A 27,245-nucleotide genomic window follows, 5' to 3' on the forward strand; every position below is an offset into this window, starting at 1 on the left:
ATCATTAGGAACGAGATCCAACCAGTCCATTCTAAAGATGAACCCTGGATGTTCTGTGGAAGGAATGATGCTAAAGCTGAAACTCCAGTACTTTGGCCACCTCATGCAAAGAGTTGACTCATTGGAAAAGACTCTGATGCTGGGAGGGATTGGGGGCAGGAGGAAAAGGGGACAACAGAGGATGAGATAGCTGGATGGTATCACTGACTCGACGGACATGAGTTTGAGTGAACTCCAGTAGATGGTGATGGACAGGGAGGCCTGACATGCTGCAATTCATGGGGTGGCAAAGAGTCAGACACGACTGAGTGACTGAACTAAACTGAACTGAAGAAGGAGTTACCAACTTCTGTTTGTGCCCTGGACCCCTTTGGCAGTATGGTGAAGCCTAGGCACCCATTTTCAGAACAATGTTTTTAAGTGTGTAAAAATACTTTGGATTAAGAAGGAAATTTAGAGTAATGAAATATCTATCAAAATATTTTTTTAAATGTATGATATAGTAATATATGTGCTTCTTAACTCACGGAAGAACAAAGATTATCAGTGGGCATAAATATTAACCTAGTTTTGAGGTAGTGATGAATGTAAATGATATTTTGAATTATCTGCAGCAGCTGTAATGTGATACAAAAATATCTCTGGTTTCTTTTGGTTGCAAAGGCACAGGTACCTCTAGTACTGTTGTGGTTTGTGGCAGACATTCATAAAAGAAGGATGTGCTGAATTTTATGTAGTGGTTTCATTCAATATAATTTCCTGGACCCCTGAATTCTATGCTAAGTTAAAAAACAAAAACAAAAAACCTTATGCGAAGAAGAGATATAATTTGAACTAATTCTTTACAGATTGAATAAGGTATTTTGGTAAGTGAAATAGAAATGAATTCAGGATATGTGGAAGAGCATATTCAAAGGCATGGAGGCATAAGAGCAGATAAGGACTGTCAACAAGTTGCTTTGGTTAGAGTGAAGAATCACTTTGGCATAGTGGGAGGAGATTAAGCTGGAAAAATTGGTAAAATCTCCTATCTTTGGGATACTGGTTGATTGTACATTATAGTGTTAAGTGATTCTGACTTTAATGTATTTGAAATCCTTTGAAAACTCTCTACTGCCTAGCATATATAGTCCAAGTTTCATTGCTCCTTGTAATCAAGTCTCAGCTTTCCTTTCCTTTCTAGTCATTTACCACTTTTCCTGACATATTATGCTCCAGTGATTCTCAAATATCATTCTATCTATATTTACCCATACTATTCTCTTTATCTCTATTCAGCATTTAAATCATCACTTCCTGTGCCTCAGTTGTCTCATCTGTAAAATAGGGACAGAAAGTACCTCATAGAATTGTTGTGGGGATTAAATAAAATAGTTACAGAACTTGTTTGGAACAATGCCTAACATGTTAAGCTCCAATAACTGATAGCTATTATATTATTGTAACTTTTATTATTACCTATAATATTTTTTCCTCTTGCCCAGTTGGGGAACTCCTATACATTCTTTAAAACCCGGTCTTGACATTACCTCCTCCAGATAGGTTTTCTGATCATGCAACTTTAATTTCCTCCAGATAAGAATTAATAACTTCTTCTTCTATCAATTCAGTTCAGTTCAGTCGCTCAGTCGTGTCTGACTCTTTGCGACCCCATGGACTGCAGCACACCAAGCCTCCCTGTCCATCACCAACTCCCGGAGTTTACTCAAACTCAATGTCCATTGAGTCGGTGATGCCATCCCACCATCTCATCCTCTGTCATCCCCTTCTTCTCCTGCCTTCAGTCTTTTCCAGCATCAGGATCTTTTCAAATGAATCAGCTCTTCAAATCAGGTGGCCAAAGTATTGGAGTTTCAGCTTCAACATCAGTCTTTCCAATGAATATTCAGGATTGATTTCCTTTAGGAAAGACTGATTGGATCTCCCTTCAGTCCAGGGTACTCTCAAGTCTTCTCCAACACCACAGTTTAAAAGCATCAATTCTTCTGTGCTCAGCTTTCTTTATAGTCCAAATCTCACATCCATACATGACTACTGGAAAAACCATAGCCTTGACTAGATGGATATTATCTTATATAATTTTGATTCTTGTGTTTTACATAATGTATTATGTAGGAGTTACTTTTGGTGGGGGTTGGGGGCGTTATGGAGGTAGTGATAAAGTTGGTTTAAGAAAGAAGACACTTGAAAGAAGCAGCTGTCAGAGTAAATAGGACCTTGGAGAGATAAACAAAGTAAGATCTTTAGGACATTGCTAACTCCTCTCCCCTCCAGTTCCCCACAGCTTTAGTTATTTTGTTAAAGTGAGATTTATGTCCTTTAGAATTTGACACTAGGTCAAGGTTGGCCATGAATTAGTCCAGTGATATTTCAATTACACTAGTATTGTTTGCCATCAAGTTGCACTCCTCATGCTTTAACTCTGACGCTTGCCCGAAATTCATTCATCCAACAAATATTTGCTGCTACTGCTACTGCTGCTAAGTCGCTTCAGTCGTGTCTGACTCTGTGACCCCATAGACGGCAGCCCACGAGGCTCCCCCGTCCCTGGGATTCTCCAGGCAAGAACACTGGAGTGGGTTGCCATTTCCTTCTTAAATGCATGAAAGTGAAAAGTGAAAGTGAAGTCGCTGAGTCTTGTCCAACTCTTAGCGACCCCATGGACTGCGGCCCACCAGGCTCCTCCGTCCATGGGATTTTCCAGGCAAGAGTGCTGGAGTGGGGTGCCATTGCCTTCTCCAAACCAGACTGCTTAGTCTCAAATTTGGGTTCCCGGTAACCAGAATGGCTTTTTCTCCCTAAAGAGAAAACACACATTTATCTGCACACCCATATATATAATTTTTTTGTTTTTACATTTAAATATAAAAATACTACTCTGCTTTGTGTTATAAATGGAGGACCACACAATGAGAACTTTTTCTTTTAAGGTAGGGCCATCCATCCATTTATGCGGAGCCTGTTATGGCGTTGAGCCCTAGGCAAGGGAAGCACCACACCAGGAGATCTAGGGCATTTTCCTACCTGACTTCCCACCCTTCCTTCCCCCCTAATTTTCACTTTTGATAGAAAGTTGGTTACAACCTTGTAAGTAATGGAACTCCCCACCAAGAAGGGAAATCCTAACCTAACCACAGAATATTTGAGTGACCTACCCTCTTTGTCTGCTGAATAGCCTGATTCCAAGGTCAGTTTCTAAACTTTTGGGATTTGACACTTCAGCACTAAAATTTGGCTCTTTTTTTTTTTTTTTTCGTTCATCCCAACTCTTTGCATCCACTTCATTCGCAGTTGTATCTTGTGCTCACGTGCTTGACTATTTTTCCTCCTCTAATGACACATACACACACTAACACAATGTATGGCACGAAGTAGATGCTTAACAAATGCTTATTGAATGAGTGTCTTGTGCATTTCAGTGACATCATATCCTGTGTGCGTGGGTGTCAGTCTGCACTCATCTCCGGGAAGCCTGGAGGTCGCAGGGTTTAAGTCACTGTTTATAAGGTGCATCGAATATTTCAAACACAGGCTCAGGTTTCAGACTTCCCACAAAAAGCGCAGCCATCGGGAATGCTGGATCTCCTCTTTTAGTTCAGAGACTCCAGCTCGGGGGCCGAAACCCGCTGCCTACTAGGCGCCAGCGTCCCGCAACTCTGGGAGTAGAACGTGCGAGGGCGGGGGCAGGCAGCTCACTTATCGCGGTGTTTCCTCTCTCCTCCCTCCCGGGGGAGTTCTCGCGAGAGAAGCTAGGGGAAGATGGCCGTGCCCTGTTTTTCAGATTGAGGCAGTGGCGGCGGCTGCGACGGTGGGGACGGGAATCCTAGTGTCGTGGGCCCTTGAGCTGTAGCCCCCCCAAGCGAACGCGCGTCCCTTCGTGCCTAGGCGAGAGCCGACTCTTTTTCCTCCGGGAGATGCGTTTGTCCCGGGCTCGGGGGCGCTCTGGGAGTTCATGCTGCGCTGGAGTATCCTGGCCACCGCTCTAATCGCCTTGTGCCGCCGCAGCGCCAGCTTCGTCGCCAGCGGTGAGCCTCCTGGATTCCCTCTCTGCCCGTGGCGGCGATGACCGGGGAGAAGATCCGCTCATTGCGGAGGGACCACAAGCCCAGCAAAGAAGAGGGGGACCTGCTGGAGCCTGGGGATGAGGAAGCGGCGGCTGCCCTCGGCGGCACCTTTACAGGAGGCAGGCTTGGCACAGGCGGCAGCGGCAAGAGCGGTAGAGCCTGCCATAAGATCTTCAGTAACCATCACCACCGGCTACAGCTGAAGACAGCCCCGGCCTCCTCCAATCCCCCCGGCCCCCCGGCCCTGCCGCTGCACAATTCCTCCGCGACTCCCATCTCCCAGTCCCCGGCGCTGTTAGCGGGCACCAGCCCCATTGCTGTCGTCGCAGGTGGAGGCGGTTGCCCTGCACACTACCCGGTCCACGAGTGCGTCTTCAAGGGGGATGTGAGGAGACTGTCCTCTCTCATCCGCACGCACAATATCGGGCAGAAAGATAATCACGGTGAGGAGTCCTCGCCCCGTCCACCTTTCCTTCCCAGAGCCTGCACCTACTCAGGCCTCTCAAATCCTAGGTTTCTATACATCCTAGGCTTCTATCGGACTCTTCTTTCCTCTCCTTTGCCCATCATCCGAGCCAAATGCCCATAAATCATGTAATAGCATGCCAGTGGTCTGGGGATTGGTTCTTGTGGGTGCAAAGGAATGTTTCTTCCTTGCCTTCTTCAAACTATTAGAAGCTGTTATATCTTTGAGTCGGGGCTTTAGTTGATTCTTGACAATAAGAAATTTTAGACTGCCTCTCATCAAGCCTGGTCGTCATCCTTGTTTGTTGAATTGTATCTTCTTTTTCTGTCCCCTCTCCACCCTTGGGATCTTGAATTTTGAACATATAAATTGTCCACCTCCCTTTATTGTCCAGGTACAGAACCCAACCTGGCTGCAACTGGTTATGATTTCTACACGCCATCAGGCTGTCTGTTTCTTTTTCCTTCTGCTTTTAGGAAGCTTAGTTTGATACAAAGTGTTTACACTTTTTTTGCAAGTGTTTTGATTTCTGAAAGCAACAGTACCAATTTGTTGGCATTTGATACCTAGAGCAAGTAGTGACTTCCAAGGGGCTAAGATTTTGCTGAAGCAAAGCTTAGAGTTTTATACTTATTTCACATAGATAATTGCTGATAGTAATTAAAACATTACTTGATGACCTGTGATGAGAAATAGTACTATGATTTTTCATAGTAACTTCCTCATATCCTACATGACAACATGTAGTGTCATTTGTTATTCAAGGACTGTATTTCTATTGTTTGCTTTAACTTATTAGCTGATTTTTTTCGGTTTCTTCTAAAAACATAATGTGATTGAGTTGACTGTGATAATGTGATTATCAGTTGACTGTCATAATATGATTGACTTTATTTTACTGTGATTTAAGCCACAGTAAAATAAAGCTAATTGCAAACACTGATATTTTCAGCATTTAATAAATAGGCCATTTTAAACTGGGTACTTGGCAAATATTGTTAATAGTTCGCTTTTAACTGAACATGAGAATTGTATACATTCAATTAGAACACACTCAATTCTATGCTCAAAATAGTATAACACATTAATGAAATACATGCCTGTTGAATAAGCTTTCTTAATTCCATTGGACTCTAGGCTTCTTATCTACAATTAGGGCAAAAACTGATGTTAAAAAAAAAGAGTAAGATTTCCACTGTTTGTATAATTCTCTGACAACTGCATTTGTATTCTGAATTTACAATATTGTAATATTACTGTCATTTATTAAAAATAAGCCCCCCCAAAATGTTCCTAAAAGTTGCACCCAGGTTTTCATTCTTAAGTTTATTTAATTACTTTACTATTGTTGCAACAGCATCATATTGTTTGTTGATAGTAATTATATTTTAACCCTTTGGGAAATGGTTTTTAGTGGGAGATCTAGTGTAGCTTTGAATGTTTAGAATGTTTTTCAGATTTGATCTTCATAGTAGCTGTATAAAAGGTTTATCTTATGGCCATTGCATTTAAAATATTGCCATTTAAGGGTTGCATTACATTGAAATATACCTGAAAAAAGTTGAAACTTTTTGAGGGATGATTCCCTTTGAAAGAAGCGAGAGGTGACTATGACAGACTAAGTATGATAGTATGATGTTAGAGCTGATTTTTTTTGATTGATCACAGAAGGTACTGAATTGCAGGACTATTGAGCTTGCATGTCTGTCATCTAGCAGATGAGAGCTGGTTTGTTAAAGTACAAATTCTGCTCAAAGTAATTAGAATCCTAAATACCTTTAAACTCTTTTCCATAGTCTACTGAAATTCTCTTTAAAAATCATTTTGATATACTAAATGCTTGCATTGTACTTAGCTGCCCTTACTTTGTTGATTTTTTTTTTTAATTGAAGTATAGTTGACTTACAGTATTTCAGGTGTACAGCAGAGCGATTCAGTTTTATATATATATACGCACACGTATTTTAGATTTTTTTCAGATTCTTTTCCTGTTTTAGATTATTACAAGATATTGAATATAGTTCCCTGTGCTATACAGTTCAGTTTAGTTCAGTTTAGTTCAGTCATGTCCAACTCTTTGCGACCCTGTGGACTGTAGCACGCCAGGCTTCTCTGTCCATCACCAACTTGTGGAGCTTGCTTGAACTCATGTCCATAGAGTTGGTGATGCCATCCAACCATCTTATCCTCTGTCGTCCCCTTCTCCTGCCTTCAGTCTTTCCCAGCATCAGGGGAAAGTGCTATACAGTAGGTCCTTGTTATCTCTTTCATATGTAGTAGTGTGCATCTGTTTATCCCACTTTTTACCACCCCCCCCTTCCCCTTCGGTAATCATACCTTTTTTTAATGTCTGTGAGTCTATTTCTGTTTTGTCAGTAAGTTCATTTGTATCACTTTTTATTTATTTGAATTCATTAATTTTTGGCTGCACTAGGTCTTCGTTATGGACTTCCCTGGTGGCTCAGTCGGTAAAGCAACTGCCTGCAATGCGGGAGACCCAGGTTGGATCCCTGGGTCGGGAAGATCCTCTGGAGAAGGAAATGGCAACCCACTCCAGTATTCTTGCCTGGAAAATCTCATGGATGGAGCCTGGTAGGCTACAGTCCATGGGGTCGCAAACAGTCGGACACGACTGAATGACTTCACTTCAGGTCTTCATTGCTGTGCCTAGGCTTCTCATTGTAGTGGCTTCTTTTGTTATGGAGTACAGGCTGTAGAGCACTGGCTCAATAGTTGTGGTACACAGGCTTAGTTGCCCTGAGGAATGTAGAATCTTCCTGGACCAGGGATGGAGTTCATGTTCCCTGCACTGACAGGTGGATTCTTAGTTGCTGGAGCACCAGGGAGGTGCATATCACTTTTTTAGACTCCCCATATAAGTGCTGTCTTAAGATACTTGTCTTTCTCTGACTTACTTCACTTAGACTGATCATCTTTAGGGTCATCTATGTTGCTGCAAATGGCGTTATTTCAGTCTTTTTTATGGCTTAGTAATATTCCATTGTCTATATATACCACATCTTCTTTATTCATTTATCTATCCATGGACATTTAAATTATTTCCATGTCATTGTTATTGTAAATCATGCTGCTGTGAACTTTGGGGTGCATTTATCTTCAAATTAGAGTTTTTGTCTTTTCTGGATATATGCCCAGGAGTGGGATTGTTGGATCCTCTGTTAACTCTAGTTTTTTTAAGGATCCTCTGTTAACTCTAGTTTTTTTAAGGACCCTCCATACGGTTCTCCTAAATGGCTGTACCAATTTACATTCCTACCAACAGTGACATTGTTGACATTTTTCATGACTATAACCAGTGTTTCATAAACTGGTGGAAACTGTAATTGTTGTTTTCTGCAATATATGGATACATTCTCATCTCCTACAGTGAAGACTCCTAGAAAGAGTAGCTTTTAACGTTGTTCTTGTTTAGTTGCTAAGTCATGTCCAACTCTTTGTGATCCCATGGACTGTAACCCACCAGGCTCCTCTGTCCATTTGATTTTCCAGGCAAGAATACTAGAGTGTGTTGCCATTTCCTTCTCCAGGGGATCTTTCCAACCCAGGGATCAAACCTGTGTTCCCTGCTCCACAGGTGGATTCTTTATCACTGAGCCTCCTGGGAAGCCCATTTCTGTTTAATATGCTACTTCTTCAATCTTTTTGCTTATAGCTGCATAATTTCCCTACTATGTTTACATTACTTTTACTCTTCAGAGTTTACTAACCTGGATATTTCGTTAACTTTTTTTGGAATATTTTCCCTTTCAAATTACAGAAGATAAAGGCATTTTAAGTTGCCCAACAAAAACAAGCTATGTATTATATTTGGATTGTTAAAACATGATAAATACATAGAATCATCTACTCATTCAGGTGCATAGCAGAGCCATACAATTAAACCACATCATAGGACATAGTTGTATGTTGACTTGACATTCCTTCCATAATATAATGATGATGATGATCATGATCATAGTTTCTTGAACATGTCAGCACTATGCTAAGTGTTTACATACATTATCACATTTAATTCTTACAATAACCCTGCAAAGCAGATAGTTTTATTCTTGTTTTAAAGGAGGAAACTGAGGCCTTGAGGCACAAGGAAACTTTGCCAAAGTTGCATACCTAGTATTAAGTTCCAAAATGGGGAACTGAACTAACAGTAAGGGCTTCAAAGCCCATGATCAACCTCTGTAAATTTTCTGTTAATCAGGACCCACTAATTTGCAAAGAAATCAGTTTTAATAATGTGTATGTGGCATTTTATGGCAAAGTTCTTTGATATATATTTTCTCATTTAGTACCTATAGAAAGATAATGCTATTAAACAGCTCTCAGAGATTTCCTGTACAGCTGAGATCTCTCACTATTGTTATTTTTCTTTTTCACGTAATTGCACAGATAAATGCACTGCCTTGTCCACATGATAGCCCTTTAGATACTTGACAAGCAACAGCTATCATGTCCTTCCTGTCTTCAAGTTAAACATTCCTAACTTCTGTATCCATTCTTCATAGGACATGATTTACAAAGTGCTAAGAATGGTCCCTGAAACATAGTGAATACTATAAAACTGTATTAAATAAGTAAATGAAGATCTTAGTCATCTTTTAGTGACACTCTAGTTGCTTAGTCTTTCCTTTGAGGAAGGAAAGAACCAACCTTGTGTTGAAGTTATAGTAGCCTCATAAATGAAGACAAAGAGATTATATTTATTGCTCTAAGTGATACACATTTAGTAACGTGTATTACTAAAGAGCACACATTAAATAATACAGTGAAATAATATGTGGATTTTTAAAAATGTTTATTCTCAAGTGGTTGTCTTGCTATTCTAATCTCTTCTTGTGCTTTTTTTTAAACCTCAAAACAGAACTTGACATTTATTAATATTTATCTTGTTAGTCTTGATCCTTTATTCTATCTACCATGAAAGCGTATTGAATTCTACAGATAGTAGATAGTGCGTGGTCATCTGTGTCTGACTTTTTATGACCCCATGGACTGTAGCCCTCCAGGTTCCTCTGTCCATGGAATTTTCCAGGCAAGAATACTTGAGTGGGTTGTCATTTCCTACTTCAGGGGATCTTTTCAACCCAGGGATTGAACCTGCATCTGTTGCCTCTCCTGTATTGACAGGCAGATTTACCACAGTGACACCCGTTATTGGATCCTAATTTGGTCACTGTATAGCTCAGTATTCATTAGCTCTTTCAGTTTTAGTGATCTTGGAATGAAACACTTTCTTTGGGGGTGTGTGTGTGTGTGTCTATGTGTGTATTTATAAGTTATTGTCAAATTGAATAGGGGCGGGGATAGAGCTTTTTTTTTTTTTTTTTGTGGAAAAATGTTAGTTTAGTTTGAATTGCTTTTTCTGAGCCATCATTTATACTGGGGAGTATTGTATTTGGATCCAAACGTATTGCTTGAAATATAGTTAAATACAGTAACAATCATAATATCTATATACTGTGTTCAGAAATGGCAATGATTTTGACTCATGGTATATTTAGTAACAGTTTTGTTTGAGTGGGGAAAAAGATACATTAAGCATACAAAAATTGATTCAACTCTATGTCATTAGTGTATCTTTAGCTTTATACTACTTTTTTTTTAAGTATAGGATTAAAGTTTAAATATTTTTTTTTACATTGAGTGTAAAGATTTTTTCTGACTTTTTTTTTTGCCATTGGTATTTAAAGAAAGCATCATGTTAACGTGCTGGGTTTGTTTGTTTTTTTACAGTTGGTGGTAATGATTTTTATTTCTTCTTTAGAACTGAGAATGATTGTGAAGTTTATAGAAGACTTTCTTGATTTTGACTGCATTTCCTATTTGCCAAACTTGTATTTTTTTTCCCCCTTAATTGAGTTAAATATCTTTGGAAGTTAAGCACCTTATCTTGGAAACTAGTCAAAAGCTTTTAGGTGCTAAAGTGATGAATATCCTTGATCTATGAATTGCTTAAAATCTAAAGAGTACAAGGTAATTGTCAGGATGCTTTGTGTTCTAGAAAGTGAGTGTAGTTTCTCAAAAATTGGTTGGGGGTTGAGCAGACAGAGAATATATTCCTGTTCATATTCATATGTCATCTGTTTTATCTGGAGAGAGATGGAAGGTCAGTTTTAGAGCAAGACAGAAGCGTGTCAAATGAGTGTAGGAAAAAGAGAAATATCTCTTTTCTAACTGTTTAAAGATTATGAATGCTGTTCGTTACCAGGATATGTGAGGTTTAACTCTGTGGTTGGTTGCGTTTCATCTGTTTTTGAGCCTGTTAGTCTTGTTGATATCCCAAAGATTATCTGCAAAACCGCTGCTGCTGCTGCTGTCACTTCAGTCGTGTCCGACTCTGTGCTACCCCATTGACGGCAGCCCAGCAGGCTCCCCCGTCCCTGGGATTCTCCAGGCAAGAACACTGGAGTGGATTGCCATTTCCTTCTCCAATGCATGAAAAGTGAAAGTGAAGTCGCTCAGTTGTGTCTTCGCGACCCCGTGGACTGCAGCCTACCAGGCTCCTCCGTCCATGGGATTTTCCAGGCAAGAGTACTGGAGTGGGTTGCCATTGCTTTCTCCGTCTGCAAAACTAGAAGGCATTTTTTATGTATGAGATCTGAGTTTGAGACCATGCTTCTCTACAAACTGGATTTTATGTAATTATACTATTTAACTGCTGAAATAAGTAGATATATCTATCTCTTGGGGCATTATTTTCTTATATGGGAGACTGTACTTGAACATAATGTTGAAGGCTCATATCATAGTAATAGCAATTAATATAAATACCTTGCTCTCACATTTGCTATGATGTACCTTTCAGCAGAGGACACTCTAGTTTTTGAGGTTTAGATAGAGCTTCATTCACTTGAGGTTTTATACTTGAATTTATACTGCCTGTCAGTTTGCTACAAGGTTAGGTTTATTTGTCTCTCCCCTGTAAGGCATCTTTAGTCTACTACTGGTATAACTCGGTTCATACCTGTTGTATACTGTCATCACTTTTGTTTGTTTTGGGGTGTTTCTAATTTGGATTTTGTTTTTCTGCATATATTTTTCAGTTGTTTCTGTCTTTCCTACTTCTTATCTTTTAGTTGAGATCCAAAAGAAGGAAAAATCTGAAGGAATAAATATACTTTAAAAAGAGTTTATTAGATAAACCTTCTGAAGGGAATAGTAGATAAAGTTAAGCACCTCAGTTCAGTTCAGTCGTTCAGTCGTGTCCGACTCTTTGCAACCCCATGAATCGCAGCATGACAGGCCTCCCTGAGTTCACTCAAACTCATGTCCATCGAGTTGGTGATGCCATCCAGCCATCTCATCGTCTGCCATCCCCTTTTCCTCCTGCCCCCAATCCCCCCCAGCATCAGAGTCTTTTCCAATGAGTCAACTCTTCGCATGAGGTGGCCAAAGTATTGGAGTTTCAGCTTCAGCATCATTCCTTCCAAAGAACACCCACAACTGATCGCCTTTAGAATGGACTGGTTGGATCTCCTGCAGTCCAAGGAACTCTCAAGAGTCTTCTCCAACTAAATACATGTTAAATTCAATTTCAGGTTAGTGGTATATTCCAGTTTACAATAACTTCATATACCTTCCAGGTATATGAACAATAACAACAAAATGCATTTGGATTCTTGGGTATAGATATCTGTCAGGTTTGTTAATTCATCCTCTCTTAATCAGCATAGTGCTGAATTCTATAAAGCCACCAGTGCTATGTTGCTCATCCTTTTGAACACTGATTGGCTTTCATAGAGGGTCATGTGGAGACTTGCATTGTCCTGGGTAAAATGCTTTTTTGGAGAGTAAAAACAGATTTTAACACTATTCTGATGGTTCTTCATGGGAAGATCCCCTGGAGGAGGGCATGGCAACCCACTCCAGTATTCTTTCCTGGAGAATCTCATGGACAGAGGAGCCCGGTGGGTCCTTAGGGTCACAAAGAGTCGGACACGACTGAAGCAACTTAGCTTGCTTGCTAATGATTCTTTATAGTCCACCCTCCCTGCCCCCGCCATTTTTTTGGTTCATTCATTCCTTCATTTAACTGATATATATACTGAGCTCCTGATAACGTGATAAACAGTGTTTTAGGTTCTGGGGTTACTTAGAGCAGTGAACAAAATGAACAAAGTCTCTGCTCTCAGGGAGCTTACATTCTAATGGGGCAAGATAAATAGTAAACAAACTAATAAACATATGGTAATACTCTTTGGTATCTCAGATGGTAAAGAATCTGCCTGCATTGCAGGAGACCCAGGATCAATTCCTGGGTCCGGAAGATCCCCTGGAGAAGGTAAGGGCTACCCACTCCAGTATTCTTGCCTGGAGAACTCCATGGACAAAGGAGCCTGGTGGGTTACAGTCCATGGGGTCGCAAAGAGTTGGACACAACTGAGCAACTGACACAGCAACAACATAATAAAGATTATAGAGTAAAATAAAGCAGGGTGAAGATAGAGAGTGCTGGCAGTATAGGGAGGGGAGGTTAGGGTCTGGGAAGACATCAGGGATGAGAAAAATAGGAGCAGTTACTTAAAGAAAATTAGGGAGCTGTTTTCTAGAAGAAAAGAATTTCAGGCAGAGAATTGCAAATATAAAGAAAGGTACCATGTTCAAGGAATAGGAAGAAGGCAAGTATGACTGGAACAAGGCAGAGAGTGGTAGGAGATGGGAAATTTTGATATGTGGGGGTGGGGGATGTAAGCATGCAGGACTTTTTGTAGACCATTCATTGCTTTTACTTCACTCAACATAGGAAGTGATTTGAGGATTTTGAGCAGCCAGGTAACATGATCTGATTTTAAAAGGCTCTTTCTGGCTGCTATATGAAGCAGAAAAGAAACTTGGATGGGCATGGATCAATTTAACATGCCATTGTAATAAATGGAGTAACTGGAAATAATGAGAAGGTAGAGCTGGTTAAGAGTTGATGATATTTTGAATATAATATACGTGTGTGAATTTCAGTAGTAAAGTACCATTCATTTCCCATCTCCTACCACTCTCTGCCTTGTTCCAGTCATACTTGCCTTCTTCCTATTCCTTGAACATGGTACCTTTCTTTATATTTGCAATTCTCTGCCTGAAATTCTTTTCTTCTAGAAAACAGCTCCCTAATTTTCTTTAAGTAACTGCTCTTATTTTTCTCATCCCTGATGTGTTCCTAGACCCTAACCTCCCCTCCCTATACTGCCATTCATGAGAGAAAGTACTAAGATTCTCCCTTTTTATTGCTTGCTTGGATGAGACTTGAAAGTATCTGTAGAAGCTGGAGCTTTGGTTGTTGTTTGTGTGTGTCTGTGTTAGTCACTCAGTCGTTTCTGACTCATTGAGACCCCATGCCAGGCTCCTCTGTCCATGGGATTCTCCAGGGAAGAATACTGGAGTGGGTTGCCATTCCCTTCTCCAGGGGATCGTCCAACATATAATTTCCTGTTTTGTTCCTTGGTTAGGGGGCACATGAAGTCAGAATTATTTTTGAAATAATACAAAGTCATTGTTTGCCTTTTTTTCCCACTGCAGTGACATTTTCACTGATGGTACAAAAGCAGTGGTGGGTAAAATTGTTGGAATGTTAGCATGAATTAAGGCACTGAATTGCTAGTAGTCATTGTATTATTCACTGCCTGTACTTGAAGTGGGGCAGAGGTGGGGAAGCCAATTTCACAATGTCTTTGCTGAAGCTGTAGAAATTGTTAATTTTTAGTCTTAATCTTGAGTACATGCTTTTTATATTCTTTGAGACATTATGTGGATTATGCATGCTTTTCTGCTACATACTGAAGAGAAAATAAGGGAAAACATCTGTGCATTTTGAGTTGTAAGCCAAACTGGCTGCTTTTGTCATGCAACACTATTTGTATTTGAAAAAACAACTTACAAATTATGGTTATTCCAATTTGGATATTTGGGATGCATTTCCTGGAAATTGGAAAAGTAAACCTGGGACCTCAAGGAAAACAATTGGTAGTCTTTGCTGCCAATGGAAGAAGTTCAATTTGAGATGAAAGAATTTAAAACACTTGTCTTTGTTACTCTAAGCTTGACAGTTTCCTAGTATTTAAAGACTGTTTTGGCCATATTGGTAATATTACTAAATATGATTTAAAAAATTTTATGTAGTGAAATGTGTTGACATATGGAAGATCTGAAGGACTCAGTCAACTAGTATTTTTTAGACTGATCAGTCTGTTATGTTACAGAATCATGCATCAGTAAAGATTCATTCAAAGTGCAAGTGAAACCAATGAATTTTGGTGTGCCAGAAAACAAAATAATTATTGATATGGTTTTAGATTTCACATGGCAACAGTCCATTAAGAAATGACCACTTAATAAGTTCTGGTGTTGTATCGAAGAATACAACTAATTATTTGAAAAGGCTATTAAAATGCTCCTCTTTTTTCTTTTAATTGCATGTCATCTGAATCTGGATTTAGTTATAAAAACCCAGCTGTTTTCTATTAAGTAAGACATTTAATTTACTTTAATTTTTAATTAAAGAATTTAAAATTGTACCACTCATCATTTTTTTTTAATTTGTTTTGGAAAATTGCAATTATGCTTTTCATAAAAAAATTATATTATCATGTAATGAGTTTATTGCAATTTTAAAATTAGTAAGGAAAATTTTTAAACAATTTAATGTGGTCTTGAAACCAGAAAGTCTGAAATCTGTTGGTATGATAAAAAGAATACTGATTTTAGAGTCATGACTGTCATTCCTATATATGTAATTTTAGGAAATTATCCGTTATTAGATGTCTTTTTCTTATGACATGTGAAATAGGAATAATCTTTGTCTCATGGGGTTAGGGAGAAAATTAAATAAGATATCTAAAATATACAGCATAGTGCTGGGCCTATACTAATATATGCCCTATAAATGCCAGCCATTTGTTTAATAATTTGCATACTTTTAACACTGCAGTGTTCTTAATGTTACTGGAATGCTTTTTAATCATTTAGCAAAACAGAGTTCAGTTTTGTTTACCAAGTTAGAACCAAGGCATCCAATTTCAGATTTAAAAGTATATTTTGAAAAGCTAACAGTTATTTTTAAGATTTTTAGCATCCTTTGTTTAACAGAGTAGCTTAAGCAGCAGGTTGAGGACTTAGATAACTGAGGGGATAGTAGATGAAGGTTCAAACTAGGGTGCTTGAGCGCTTAGTTTCATGATACATTTGGTCATGTGGTGTTGGGTAGAGAATGACGTTGATGATGAGTATTTTGCATTTTAAGCTATTGAAATCATAGTGTAACATATGGCATTCTTAATTGTAGGTAGTATATATTTCTGCTCATGTTCCTGCCTGTGAAGTGAGAGGGACTGGATTGTTGAACTCAGAGTCATTTCTAGTTCATAAATCTTTTGAAATTGTGATTACTTTGGACTTGTAATAGGAAGTTTCATTTGTAACTTCAGTAGGTACTAAGGCTTTTACCTTTTCATCTATATGTTCTTGGAAGATTTAAGAAAACAGTAATTATTTAGGTGCATAAATGCCTTGATTTCTTCACCTTTGTGCTCTGCTAGACTCTGGTGGGTCCTTCTTAATTTGTGTAAGTTTTTGAATAGTTACTATGTTTACATGCTACAAAACTGCAAAAAGATATACAAGGATATGATGTAAAAGTAAAGTTTCTCTCCCACCTGTCTTTATTCACCCAGTTATCCTCTTTGCAGCAACTAGTGTTATCAGTTCCTTGTTTTCTTTCTGTTGCCATTTAGAACATTAGAACTTTTTTTTTTTCTCCTGAAAGAGAAGTGAAGAAAGAGAACTGTTGTTACCTTTTCTAATATTAGGACAAAAATAGATATTCAGAAATTTATTTGTTTTATTTAAATGTATTTCTCTTTTTTTAATTTTGAATTTATATCTCCAGTCTAGACTTCTCCTTGGAGTTCCAGATATTATAATTATCCACACTTGAGAATCTTAGAGATATTTCAAAATTTATTTGTCCAAAATGGAGTTATCATTTTCTGCCTCCCCCCGCCGCACTCCCCCCATCCCCCGCCATCACATCATTAGATATCCAGTTCTCAGGTGTCAATCATTGAGATCATTCTTTGTCTCAGTTAAGTTCAGTGGCTCAGTCATGTCTGACACTTTGTGACCCCATGGACTGCAGCATGCCAGTCTTCTCTGTCCATCACCAACTCTCAGAGCTTGCTCAAACTCATGTCCATTGAGTTGGTGATGCCATCCAACCATCTCATCCTCTGTTGTCCCCTTCTCCTCCTGCCCTCAATCTTTCCTAGCATCAGGGTCTTTTCAAATGAGTCAGTTCTTTGCATCAGGTGGCCGAATATTGGAGCTTCAGCTTCAACATCAGTCCTTCCAATGAATATTCAGGGCTGATTTCCTTATTTGTCTCACTTCCTCTTTTTACCCACACATATCTAATTAGCAAGTTATTTTGAATCAGTCTACTTTCTGTCTCTGGTCCACTTTGAGACCAACCAATTTTTATTATCTTTTCCCTGGAATACTGTACCAGATCTGCAACTAGTCTCCCTATGTCCCCCTCAATTCCATTCTCTGTGGGGTAATAAAAGTGATCTTAAAATGTAAGTTGTATCATGTCATGTCCCTGTTCAAGATCCTTTGATGACTTCGCCACTTCAAGATAAGTTCATATTTTTAAAATCATAGTTAAAGAACCCTTTCTTATTTACCTGATGTAATCTTGTACCAATCTTTCCTTTTTTTCTGTGTCTAGCCATACTTGTTTTCTTTCACTTCTTGAATATGCTAGGTTATTTCTGGCTTCTGTCTAGAATGCATTTCTTCTCATTCTTTGATTTCTTATTTCTTACTTAGCTTTTAGATCTCATTTTAAACTTTATCTCTTTAGAGAGATTTTCCTAATTTAAATATCAAAAAGTATGCTTCTCATTATTTTCAGTCTTAGCCTTTTGTTTTTCTCAATACTTAAACTCTATTTTGTTTAATTTTATATTTCTCTTCCTTTTATGAATATAAACTCCATGAAGACAAGAGTTTCTGGCTTATTAGCGGTTGAATCTCTAGTGTCTAGTACTATATGCCTAGTGCATAGTGATGCTCAGTAAATATTTATTGAATGAAAATGAATGGAGTTTGCTTCTGGGTAAAATGTTAAAGAAATAACAGAACCTATGAACTCAGATGACCATTGTATCTACTACTATGGGCAGGAATCCCTTAGAAGAAATGGAGTAGCCATCATGGTCAACAAAAGAGTCTGAAATGCAGTACTTGGATGCAATCTCAAAAACGACAGAATGATCTCTCTTTGTTTCCAAGGCAAACCATTCAGTGTCACAGTAATCCAAGTCTATGCCCCAACCAGTAATGCTGAGGAAGCTGAAGTTGAATGGTTCTATGAGGACCTACAAGACCTTTTAGAACTAACACCCAAAAAAGGTGTCCTTTTCATTATAGGGGACTAGAATGCAAAAGTAGGAAGTCAAGAAACACCTGGAGTAACAGGCAAATTTGGCCTTGGAATACAGAATAAAGCAGGGCAAAGGCTAATAGAGTTTTGCCAAGAGAACGCACTGGTCATAGCAAACACTCTCTTGCAACACAAGAGAAGACTCTACACATGGACATCACCAGATGGTCAACACAGAAATCAGATTGATTATATTCTTTGCAGCCAAAGATGGAGAAGCTCTTATACAGTCAGCAAAAACAAGATGGGAGCTGACTGTGGCTCAGATCATGAACTCCTTATTGCCAAATTCAGATTTAAATTGAAGAAAGTAGGTAAAACCACTAGACCATTCAGGTATGACCTAAATCAAATCCCGTATGATTATACAGTGGGAGTGAGAAATAGATTTAAGGGACTAGATCTGATAGACAGAGTGCCTGATGAACTATGGTTGGAGGTTCGTGACATTGTACAGGAGACAGGGATGAAGACCATCCGCGTGGAAAAGAAATGCAAAAAATCAAGGTGGCTGTCTGAGGAGGCCTTACAAATAGCTGTGAAAAGAAGAGAAGCGAAAAGCAAAGGAGAAAAGGAAAGATATTCCCATCTGAATGCAGAGTTCCAAAGAAGAGCAAGGAAAGAGAGGAAAGCCTTCCTCAGCGATCAGTGCAAAGAAATAGAGGAAAACAACAGAATGGGAAAGACTAGAGATCTCACCAAGAAAATTAGAGATACCAAGGGAACATCATGCAAAGCTAGGCTCGATAAAGGACAGAAATGGTATGGACCTAACAGAAGCAGAAGATATTAAGAAGAGGTGGCAAGAATACACAGAAGAACTGTACAAAAAAGATCTTCACAACCAAGATAATTACGATGGTGTGATCACTGACCTAGAGCCAGACATCCTGGAATGTGAAGTCAAGTGGGCCTTAGAAAGCATCACTATGAACAGAGCTAGTGGAGGATGGAATTCCAGTTGAGCTATTTCAAATCCTGAAAGATGATGCTGTGAACGTGCTGCACTCAATATGCCAGCAAATTTGGAAAACTCAGCAGTGGCCACAGTACTGGAAAAGGTCAGTTTTCATTCCAATCCCAAAGAAAGGCAATGCCAAAGAATGCTCAAACTACCACACAATTGCACTCATCTCACATGCTAGTCAAGTAATGCTCAAAATTCTCCAAGCCAGGCTTCAGCAGTACGTGAACTGTGAACTTCCAGATGTTCAAGCTGGTTTTAGAAAAGACAGAGGAACCAGAGAGCATATTGCCAACATCCGCTGGATCATCAATAAAGAAGAGAGTTCTAGAAAAACATCTATTTGTGCTTTATTGACTATGCCAAAGCCTTTGACTCTGTGGCTCACAATAAACTGTGGGAAGTTCTGAAAGAGATGGGAATACCAGACCACCTGATCTGCCTCTTGCGAAACCTGTATGCAGGTCAGGAAGCAAGTTAGAACTAGACATGGAACAACAGACTGGTTCCAAATAGGAAAAGGAGTACATCAAGGCTGTATATTGTCACCGTGCTTATTTAAATTATATGCAGAGTACATCATGAGAAACACTGGGCTGGAAGAAGCACAAGCTGGAATCAAGATTGCCAGGAGAAATATCAATAACCTCAGATATGCAGATGACATTACCCTTATGGCAGAAAGTGAAGAGGAATTGAAAAGCCTCTTGATGAAAGTGAAAGGACAGTGAAAAAGTTGGCTTAAAGCTCAACATTGAGAAAACGAAGATGATGGCATCCGGTCCCATCACTTCATGGGAAATAGATGGGGAAACAGTGGAAACAGTATCAGACTTTATTTTTTTGGGCTCCATAATCACTGCAGATAGTGATTACAGCCATGAAATTAAAAGACGCTTACTCCTTGAAAGTTATGACCAACCTAGACAGCATATTGAAAAGCAGAGACATTACTTTGCCAACAAAGGTCCGTCTAGTCAAGGCTATGGTTTTTCCTGTGGTCATGTATGGATGTGAGAGTTGGACTGTGAAGAAAGCTGAGCACTGAAGAATTGATGCTTTTGAATTGTGATGTTAGAGAAGACTCTTGAGAGTCCCTTGGACTGCAAGGAGATCCAACCAGTCCATTCTAAAGGCGATCAGTTGTGGGTGTTCTTTGGAAGGAATGATGCTGAAGCTGAAACTCCAATACTTTGTCCACCTCATGCAAAAAGTTGACTCATTGGAAAGGCTCTGATGCTGGGAGGGATTGGGGGCAGGAGGAGAAGGGGACGACAGAGGATGAGATGGCTGGATGGCATCACCGAGTCAGTGAACATGAGTTTGGGTGAACTCCGGGAAATGGTGATGGACAGGGAGGCCTGGTGTGCTGCAGTTCATGGGGTCGCAAAGAGTCGGACACGACTGAACAACTGAACTGAAATGATGAACTCCTTTTCTAACTTTATATTAGGATACAATGGTGACTCTCAAATCAAGTAAACTAGGTTATGAGAGAAATTTTTAATAACAGTTGTAGTATGATTACATATAGAAATTATATTGATGGATGACCTGTGTTGTATCCTGGAAGCAATATAATGTGACATGAAACCCTTAGTATTTAGAGCATTGGTCTACAAACATTTCATTAAAGAGCAAGATTAATAAATATTATAGGCTTCGCAGGCTATACTATTTGTTACATGAGCATAGCCATAGACAATTCATAAACAATCAGCATGTGGCTGGGTTCCAGTAAAACTTTATTTACGTCATGTTCCTGAATTAGAGGATAAAGAAGTTTCTAATACAGGAAAATGATGGCAGGAGCAATTTTGTGCCAGAGCAAGGTTACCCCTTCTTCTTGCCTTCTTTTATTGCTATCATTAAGACTGATAATAGTCGAAAAAAATAAAGCTTTTATACAGTACCTTATTTTGAATAGAGAAATTCACACTGAAGAAGCAAGTGTGCAAGAAAGCTTGTTTTAGTTGAGAGCTAGACTAACCTGGGTGTGATGGTTGATAAGGTAAAATAAATCTGGTAAAAAGACGTTTTTAAGGAAGTTTTTTTTTAAAATTATTTCAGTGAATGTGTTAACCTCCACTTTCTTATCTCTTCTCCTATTCTGATATAATCCCTTTAGTGTATAGTTGAACCATTTAAAATATCCAGCTAAATGGTTTCTGGTAAATTCTAAGTTGTGCAGCTATCACTACAATCAATTTGAGAATATTTTTATCACCTTAAAAAGAAATCATGTATTTTTTACCTTTCAGTGCTTCCCAGTCCATTTCCTCCAGCCCTAGACAATCACTAATCTACTGTCTCTTTAGATTTTATTATTCTAGACATTTCATATGAAATAAAATGACACAATATGTGGTCTTTCACTTAGCACATTTTTTTTTTTTTAATTTGTGTTATAGCATGTATCAGTACTTGATTCCTTTTTTTTTTTTTTTAAATTAAGATTACATTGTATGGGTATTTCTCATTTTATTTATACTCATCAATTAATGCAAATTTGAGTTGTTTCTACCTTTTGGTTATTTTGAGTAATGCTCTCATGAGCACTTGTATATGTTTTGTGTGGAGATGTTTTCATTTTCTTGGGTGTATACCTTTTGCTGGGTCATGTGTTAAGTCTGTGTTTACTATTTGGATGAACTGCCAAACTATTTTCCAAAGTGATTGCACTATTTCACTGGCCCAAGAACAGTGTTTGAAGATTTCAATTTCTCCTCCTTGCCAACATTTGTTGTTACCTGTCTTTGGTTATAGGCATCCAAGTGAGCATAAAGTTGTATCTGCTTGTGGTTTCAATTTGTATTTCCTTAGTGGCTAATGATATTGAGCATATTTTCATGTGCTTTTTGGCCATTTGTATATCTTCTTTGGAGAAATGGCTATTCATATATTACCATTTTAAATTGGGTTGTCTTTTTATTATTTAGTTGTAAGAGTTCTTTATATATTCTGGATACTGCTACTGCTAAGTCACTTCAGTTGTGTCCGACTCTGTGCGACCTCAGAGACGGCAGCCCACCAGGCACTGCCGTCACTGGGATTCTCCAGGCAAGAACGCTGGAGTGGGTTGCCATTTCCTTCTCCAGTGCGTGAAAGTGAAAAGTGAAAGTGAAGTCACTCAGTCATGTCCGACCCTTCGCGACACCATGGACTGCAGCCTACCAGGCTCCTCCGTCCATGGGATTTTCCAGGCAGGAGTACTGGAGTGAGGTGCCATTGCCTTCTCCATATTCTGGATACAAAACCCTATGATTTGCAGAATACTTTCTTCCTTTGTAGGTTGTCTTTTCCTCTTCTTGATTTTATCCTTTATAACATAAAACGTAATTTTGGTGAAATCCAATTTATTTTCTTTTTGCTGAGCTTTGGTGTATCTTAGAAACCATTACCTAATTAAAGATCACAAAAATTTACTCCTTTGTTTTTTTCCCTAAGGATTTTAGAGTTTTAATCCTTACATTTAGGTCTGTGATCTTTTTTTAAATTAATTTTTGATGGTGTGATTGATATATACTTCTGTCCTTATGCAAGTACATACTCTATTGATTCTTGTGGTTTTGTAGTAAGTTTTGAAATTGGAAAGTATGAGTTCTCCAACTTTGTTGGTTTTTTTCCCAAGATTCTTTTGAATATTTTGGGTCCCTTGAATTTTTGTATGAATTTTTAGATCATCTTGTCAGTTTTCAACAAAAAGCCAGTGAGTTTTAATGGAGAGTGCTTTGAGTTTATGGACCAATTTAGGGAGCATTGTTATCTTAACAATATTTAATCCATGAATTTGGGGTATTTAGGTATTATTTAATTTTTTTCAATAGTATTTTCTAGTTTTTGGATAGAAGCCTTGTACCATTCTCCTTATCTTTTGAGTTATATGCAAGCAACTCCTTAATCCCTCAGCTGTTTGATTTCTTTGTATTATTTAGAGTGTCATAGGAAAGTACTTAAATACCAGTTTGTTCTTTTAGATTCAGCATGTAGAGGAGTTTCTGCTACTTTTTCTCTTGGACGTTGAGAGAAAAGCAAGGGCAATATGCTTGCCCTTTCCCATACTAGAGCTCAATGAATCATTCCAAGATGGAAAAGCAGAAAAAAAAAAAAAAAAAATCCATGTGAGAGTCTTTGAAAATGATTATTATAAAAGAAGCATCAATATAAGTATCCTAAGTCTCTATTAAGAACTGTAAGAAATAGAAGTTTAGAAAATAATTGCCTTGTTTTTTAGTAACACATAAAGCAGTTTGTTTCTTTAAAACTGGTAAATCATGATGGGAAGAAAACAGTCCAAATTATCAAGATACTATGGAAATTTAAAAAAATATAGTCACTTCATTTTAAAACATCTAAATTGAATACAGAAAAAAAGGCTTGACAGTAACACTCATGAAAGAAATTGAAGATTAAATAAACAGACAAAAAGTTATACTGTGTTCATGGTTTGGAAGAATTAATATTGTTAAAATGGCTTTACCATCCAAAGAAGCCTACAGAATTATTGCAATCCCTATCAAAACACCAAGGGTGTTTTCCATAGAACTAGAATGAATAATTCTGAAATTTGTATGGAAACACAAAAGACCCTGATTAGCAAAAGAAATCTTGAGAAAGAATAGAACTGGAGGGATCAAGCTTCCTGACTTCAGTCTACTATAAAACTACAGTAACCAAAACAGTATGGTATTGGCATAGAAAGAGATATTTAGATAAATGGAACAGAACAGAAGGCTCAGAAATAAACCCATGCATGTTGGTCAATTAGTCTATGACAGATGAGGCAAGAATACACAATGGAGAAAAGACATTCTCTTTAATTAGTGATGCTGGGAAAACTGGACAGCTTACATGTCAAAGAATGAGATTAGAACATTTTCTAACACCATATATTTATTAAACTAAGCTCAAAATGAATTAAAGACCTAAATGTAAGACCAGTACTTCCTAGAAGAAAACATAGACAAAACACTCTTTGATGTAAATAGTACCAATATTTTTTTGATCTGTTGCCTAAGCAAAGGAAATAAAAATAAACAAATGGGACCTAGTTAAACCAGAAAGCATTTGCATAGTGAAAGAAACTATTGACAAAATGAGAAGACTGCCTATGGAATGGGAGAAAATATTTGCACATGATCTGACCAACAAGGGGTTAATATCCAAAATACATAAACAGCTCATACAGCTCAACATCAAAAAAAAAAAACTATTTAAAAAGTGTGCAGAAGGCCTGCATAAACAGTTTTCCAAAGAAGACATACAAATTGCTAAGAGGCACGTTAATTATCAGAGAAATGCAAATTAAAATCAAAATCAGCTCGCACTTGTCAGAATGGCTGTCACCAAAAAGAACACAAATAGTAAATCAAATGTACTCTAATAAAAATTAATTTAAAAAAACATGAATAACATACTCACAAGGATATGGAGAAAACGGAACCTACACTGTTGTAAGGAATGCAAATTGGTGCGGCTGCTACGGAAAACAGTAAGGCAGTTTCTCAAAAAACTAAAAATAGAACCAGAAGTTTTACTCGAGTATTTATCTGAATGAAACTGAAAACACTTATTTGAAAAGATACATGCATCCCCAGTGTTCATAGCAGCATTCTTTACATTTGCCAAAATATGGAAGCAACCTAAGTGTCCATCAAATATGAATGGATGAAGATGTGATTTATATATAACGGAATATTACTCAGCCATGAAATTTTGTTTTATGTAGCAACATGGATGAACTTGAAGTGAAATAAGTCAGAGACAAATACTGTATAATATTACTTATATGTGGGTTCTAAAAAGTAAAATAGACCAGTGAATATAACAAAAAACAAACAGTCGCAGATATAGAGAACAAGCTAATGGTTATCAGTGGGGAGAAGCAAAAGGAGACAAGAGGAGGATAGCAGAATAAGAGATACAGACCACTATGTGCAAAATAAATAAGCTATAAGGAGTATAATATAATACAGACAATATAGCCTATACTTTATAAATGGAATATAACCTTTAAAATTGTGAATCACTATGTTATACACCTGAAACTTAGCAGTTTTCTAATTGGGTATCAGACTAGATGGGTTTGAGTCATGTGTCTTCCCTGGTTTGTGTTTTTAAGGTACAGCATTTGTTACTAAGAGAAAACAGTAGTGAAGAAATTCCAGAAATAGTAACTATGACATCTCGTAACTAAAGCGAAGAAAAGAACTTTCATATATCCTTGGAGAATAGTGAAAATTGTAAGTTTTATTGTTGTGTTGGTGGTAAAGAAAAGAAAGCTATGACTGTCAATTGCTGATAAAGTTGAATTTGAGGTAAAGTGATTTAAAAATGCTAAGAGAGTAATTATATTTTGATAGAAGGTATGATCATTAGTACTCATAAAGTTATTGCATCTTTATACACTCATCAAAAAAGTATAAAAAAATAGCAAAGTATTAACGAAGATAGAGAAAAGTTAACAAATAAAATCAAAGTAGGACTTCTGCCTCTAGTAATGATGACTAGATAATTAGGACCAGTCTTCTTTAGAAGCAAATGAGAATAAAATTCCAGAAGAACTATTCAGATCCCTAAAGGACGATGCCATCAAAGTTTTGCATTCATTATGTCAGCAAATCTGGAAGACCCAGCAGTGGCCACAGGACTGGAAATGGTCAATCCTCATCCCAGCTCCCAAGATGGTAGTATCAATGAATGTGCTAACCATTGGACAGATGCACTTAATCTTCCATGGTAGTAAGGTCATGCTTAAAATATTGCATGCTAAGCTTCAGCATTACGTGAACCAAGAACTTCCAGATGTCCAGGCTGGGTTTAGAAAAGGAAGAGGAACTAGAGGTCAAACTGGCAACATTTGCTGGATTATAGAGAAAGCAAGGGGATTTCAGAATCTTTGTTTCTTTGACTACGTTAAAACCTTTGACTGTGGATCATGACAAACTGGAAAGCTCTTAGAGAGATGAGAATACTAGACCATCTTATCTGTCCCCTGAGAAACCCGTGTGCAGGTCAAGAAGCAACAGTTAGAACGCTGTATGAAACAACTGATTGGTTTAAGATCTAGAAAGGAGTATGACAGGGCTGTTTGCTGTCACCTTGTTTGTTTAACCTATATGCTGAGCACATCATGAGAAATGCTGGGCTACACGAGTTAAAAGCTGGAATCAAGATAGGTGGGAGAAACATCAACAATCTCATGTGTGAATGATACCACTCTAATGGCAGAAAGCAAAGAGGAATTAAAGAGCCTCTTGATGAGGATGAAGGAGAGTGAAAGAGCTGGCTTTAACTAAATATTAAAAAAAAATAAGATCGTGGCATTCAGACCCATTACTGCATAGCAAATGGAAGGGGAGAAGGTGGAAGTAGTAACAGATTTCCTCTTCTTGGGCTCCTAAATCACTGTGGATGGTGACTGCAGTCATGAACTCAGAAGACGATTGCTTCTTGGCAGGAAAGCGGTGACAAACCTAGACAGTGTGTTGAAAAGCAGAGACATTACTCTGCTGACAAAGGTCTGTATAGTCAAGGTTATGGTTTTCTTGGTGGTCACGTATGGTTGTGAGAGCTGTACCGTAAAGAAGGCAGAGAATGCCAAAGAATTGATGCCATTGAAATCTGGTGCTGGAGAAGACTCCTGAAAGTCCCTTGGACAGCAAGGAGATCAAACTAGTCAACCTTAAGGGAGGTCAACCCTGAATATTCACTGGAAGGACTGATGCTGAAGCTCCAGTGTTTTGGTCATCTGATGCGAACAGATGACCCTTTGGAAAAGTTCGTGATGCTGGGAAAGATTGAGGGCAGGAGAAGAGGGTGTCAGAGGATGAGATGTCTGGATGGCATCACCAATGCAATGAACATGAACTTGAGCAAACTCTGGGAGATGCTGAGGGACAGGGAAGCCTGGCATGTTGCAGTCCATGGGGTCACAAAGAGTAGGACACAACGGGGTGACTGAACAAAAACAAAGAATAAAATATTCTACTTTAAGGGCATTGAAGATCTAATGAGGTAGGAAGGAACCCCTGGTCCAAGATCTGGCAGAAGATGAAAACCCAGTAGCTTTTGTAAATCCTGAAGAAGTGGTTAAGAGGCTGAGTGGTATTTTTGACAGTCTCAGTGAGCTAAGAGGACAAAAGATGGAGATTGAGCTTCCCTGGTGGCTTGGTGGTAAAGAATCTGCCTGCACTGCAGGAGACCCAGGTTCCTTCCCTGGATGGGGAAGATCTCCTGGAAAAGGAAATTGCTGTTCACTCCAGTGTTCTTGCCTGGAGAATTACATGGACAGAGTAGCCT

At 38.4% G+C, this 27,245-nt stretch overlaps 1 protein-coding gene across 1 annotated transcript in view; it reads left to right on the forward strand.

The window, feature by feature from the left end:
• The first annotated feature begins 3,730 nt into the window (after window positions 1-3,730).
• ANKRD13C (ankyrin repeat domain 13C) overlaps window positions 3,731-27,245 on the forward strand; it is a 92,368-nt gene continuing 68,853 nt past the window's right edge. The window contains exon 1 of the mRNA XM_019957274.2: window positions 3,731-4,507. Within this exon, the coding sequence (XP_019812833.1) occupies window positions 4,063-4,507 (445 nt within the window). The 5' untranslated portion in view covers window positions 3,731-4,062. The remainder of the gene's footprint in view (window positions 4,508-27,245) is intronic.

The sequence above is a fragment of the Bos indicus genome, chromosome 3 (genome assembly GCF_029378745.1).
Source record: "Bos indicus isolate NIAB-ARS_2022 breed Sahiwal x Tharparkar chromosome 3, NIAB-ARS_B.indTharparkar_mat_pri_1.0, whole genome shotgun sequence".
Classification (NCBI taxonomy): domain Eukaryota; kingdom Metazoa; phylum Chordata; class Mammalia; order Artiodactyla; family Bovidae; genus Bos; species Bos indicus.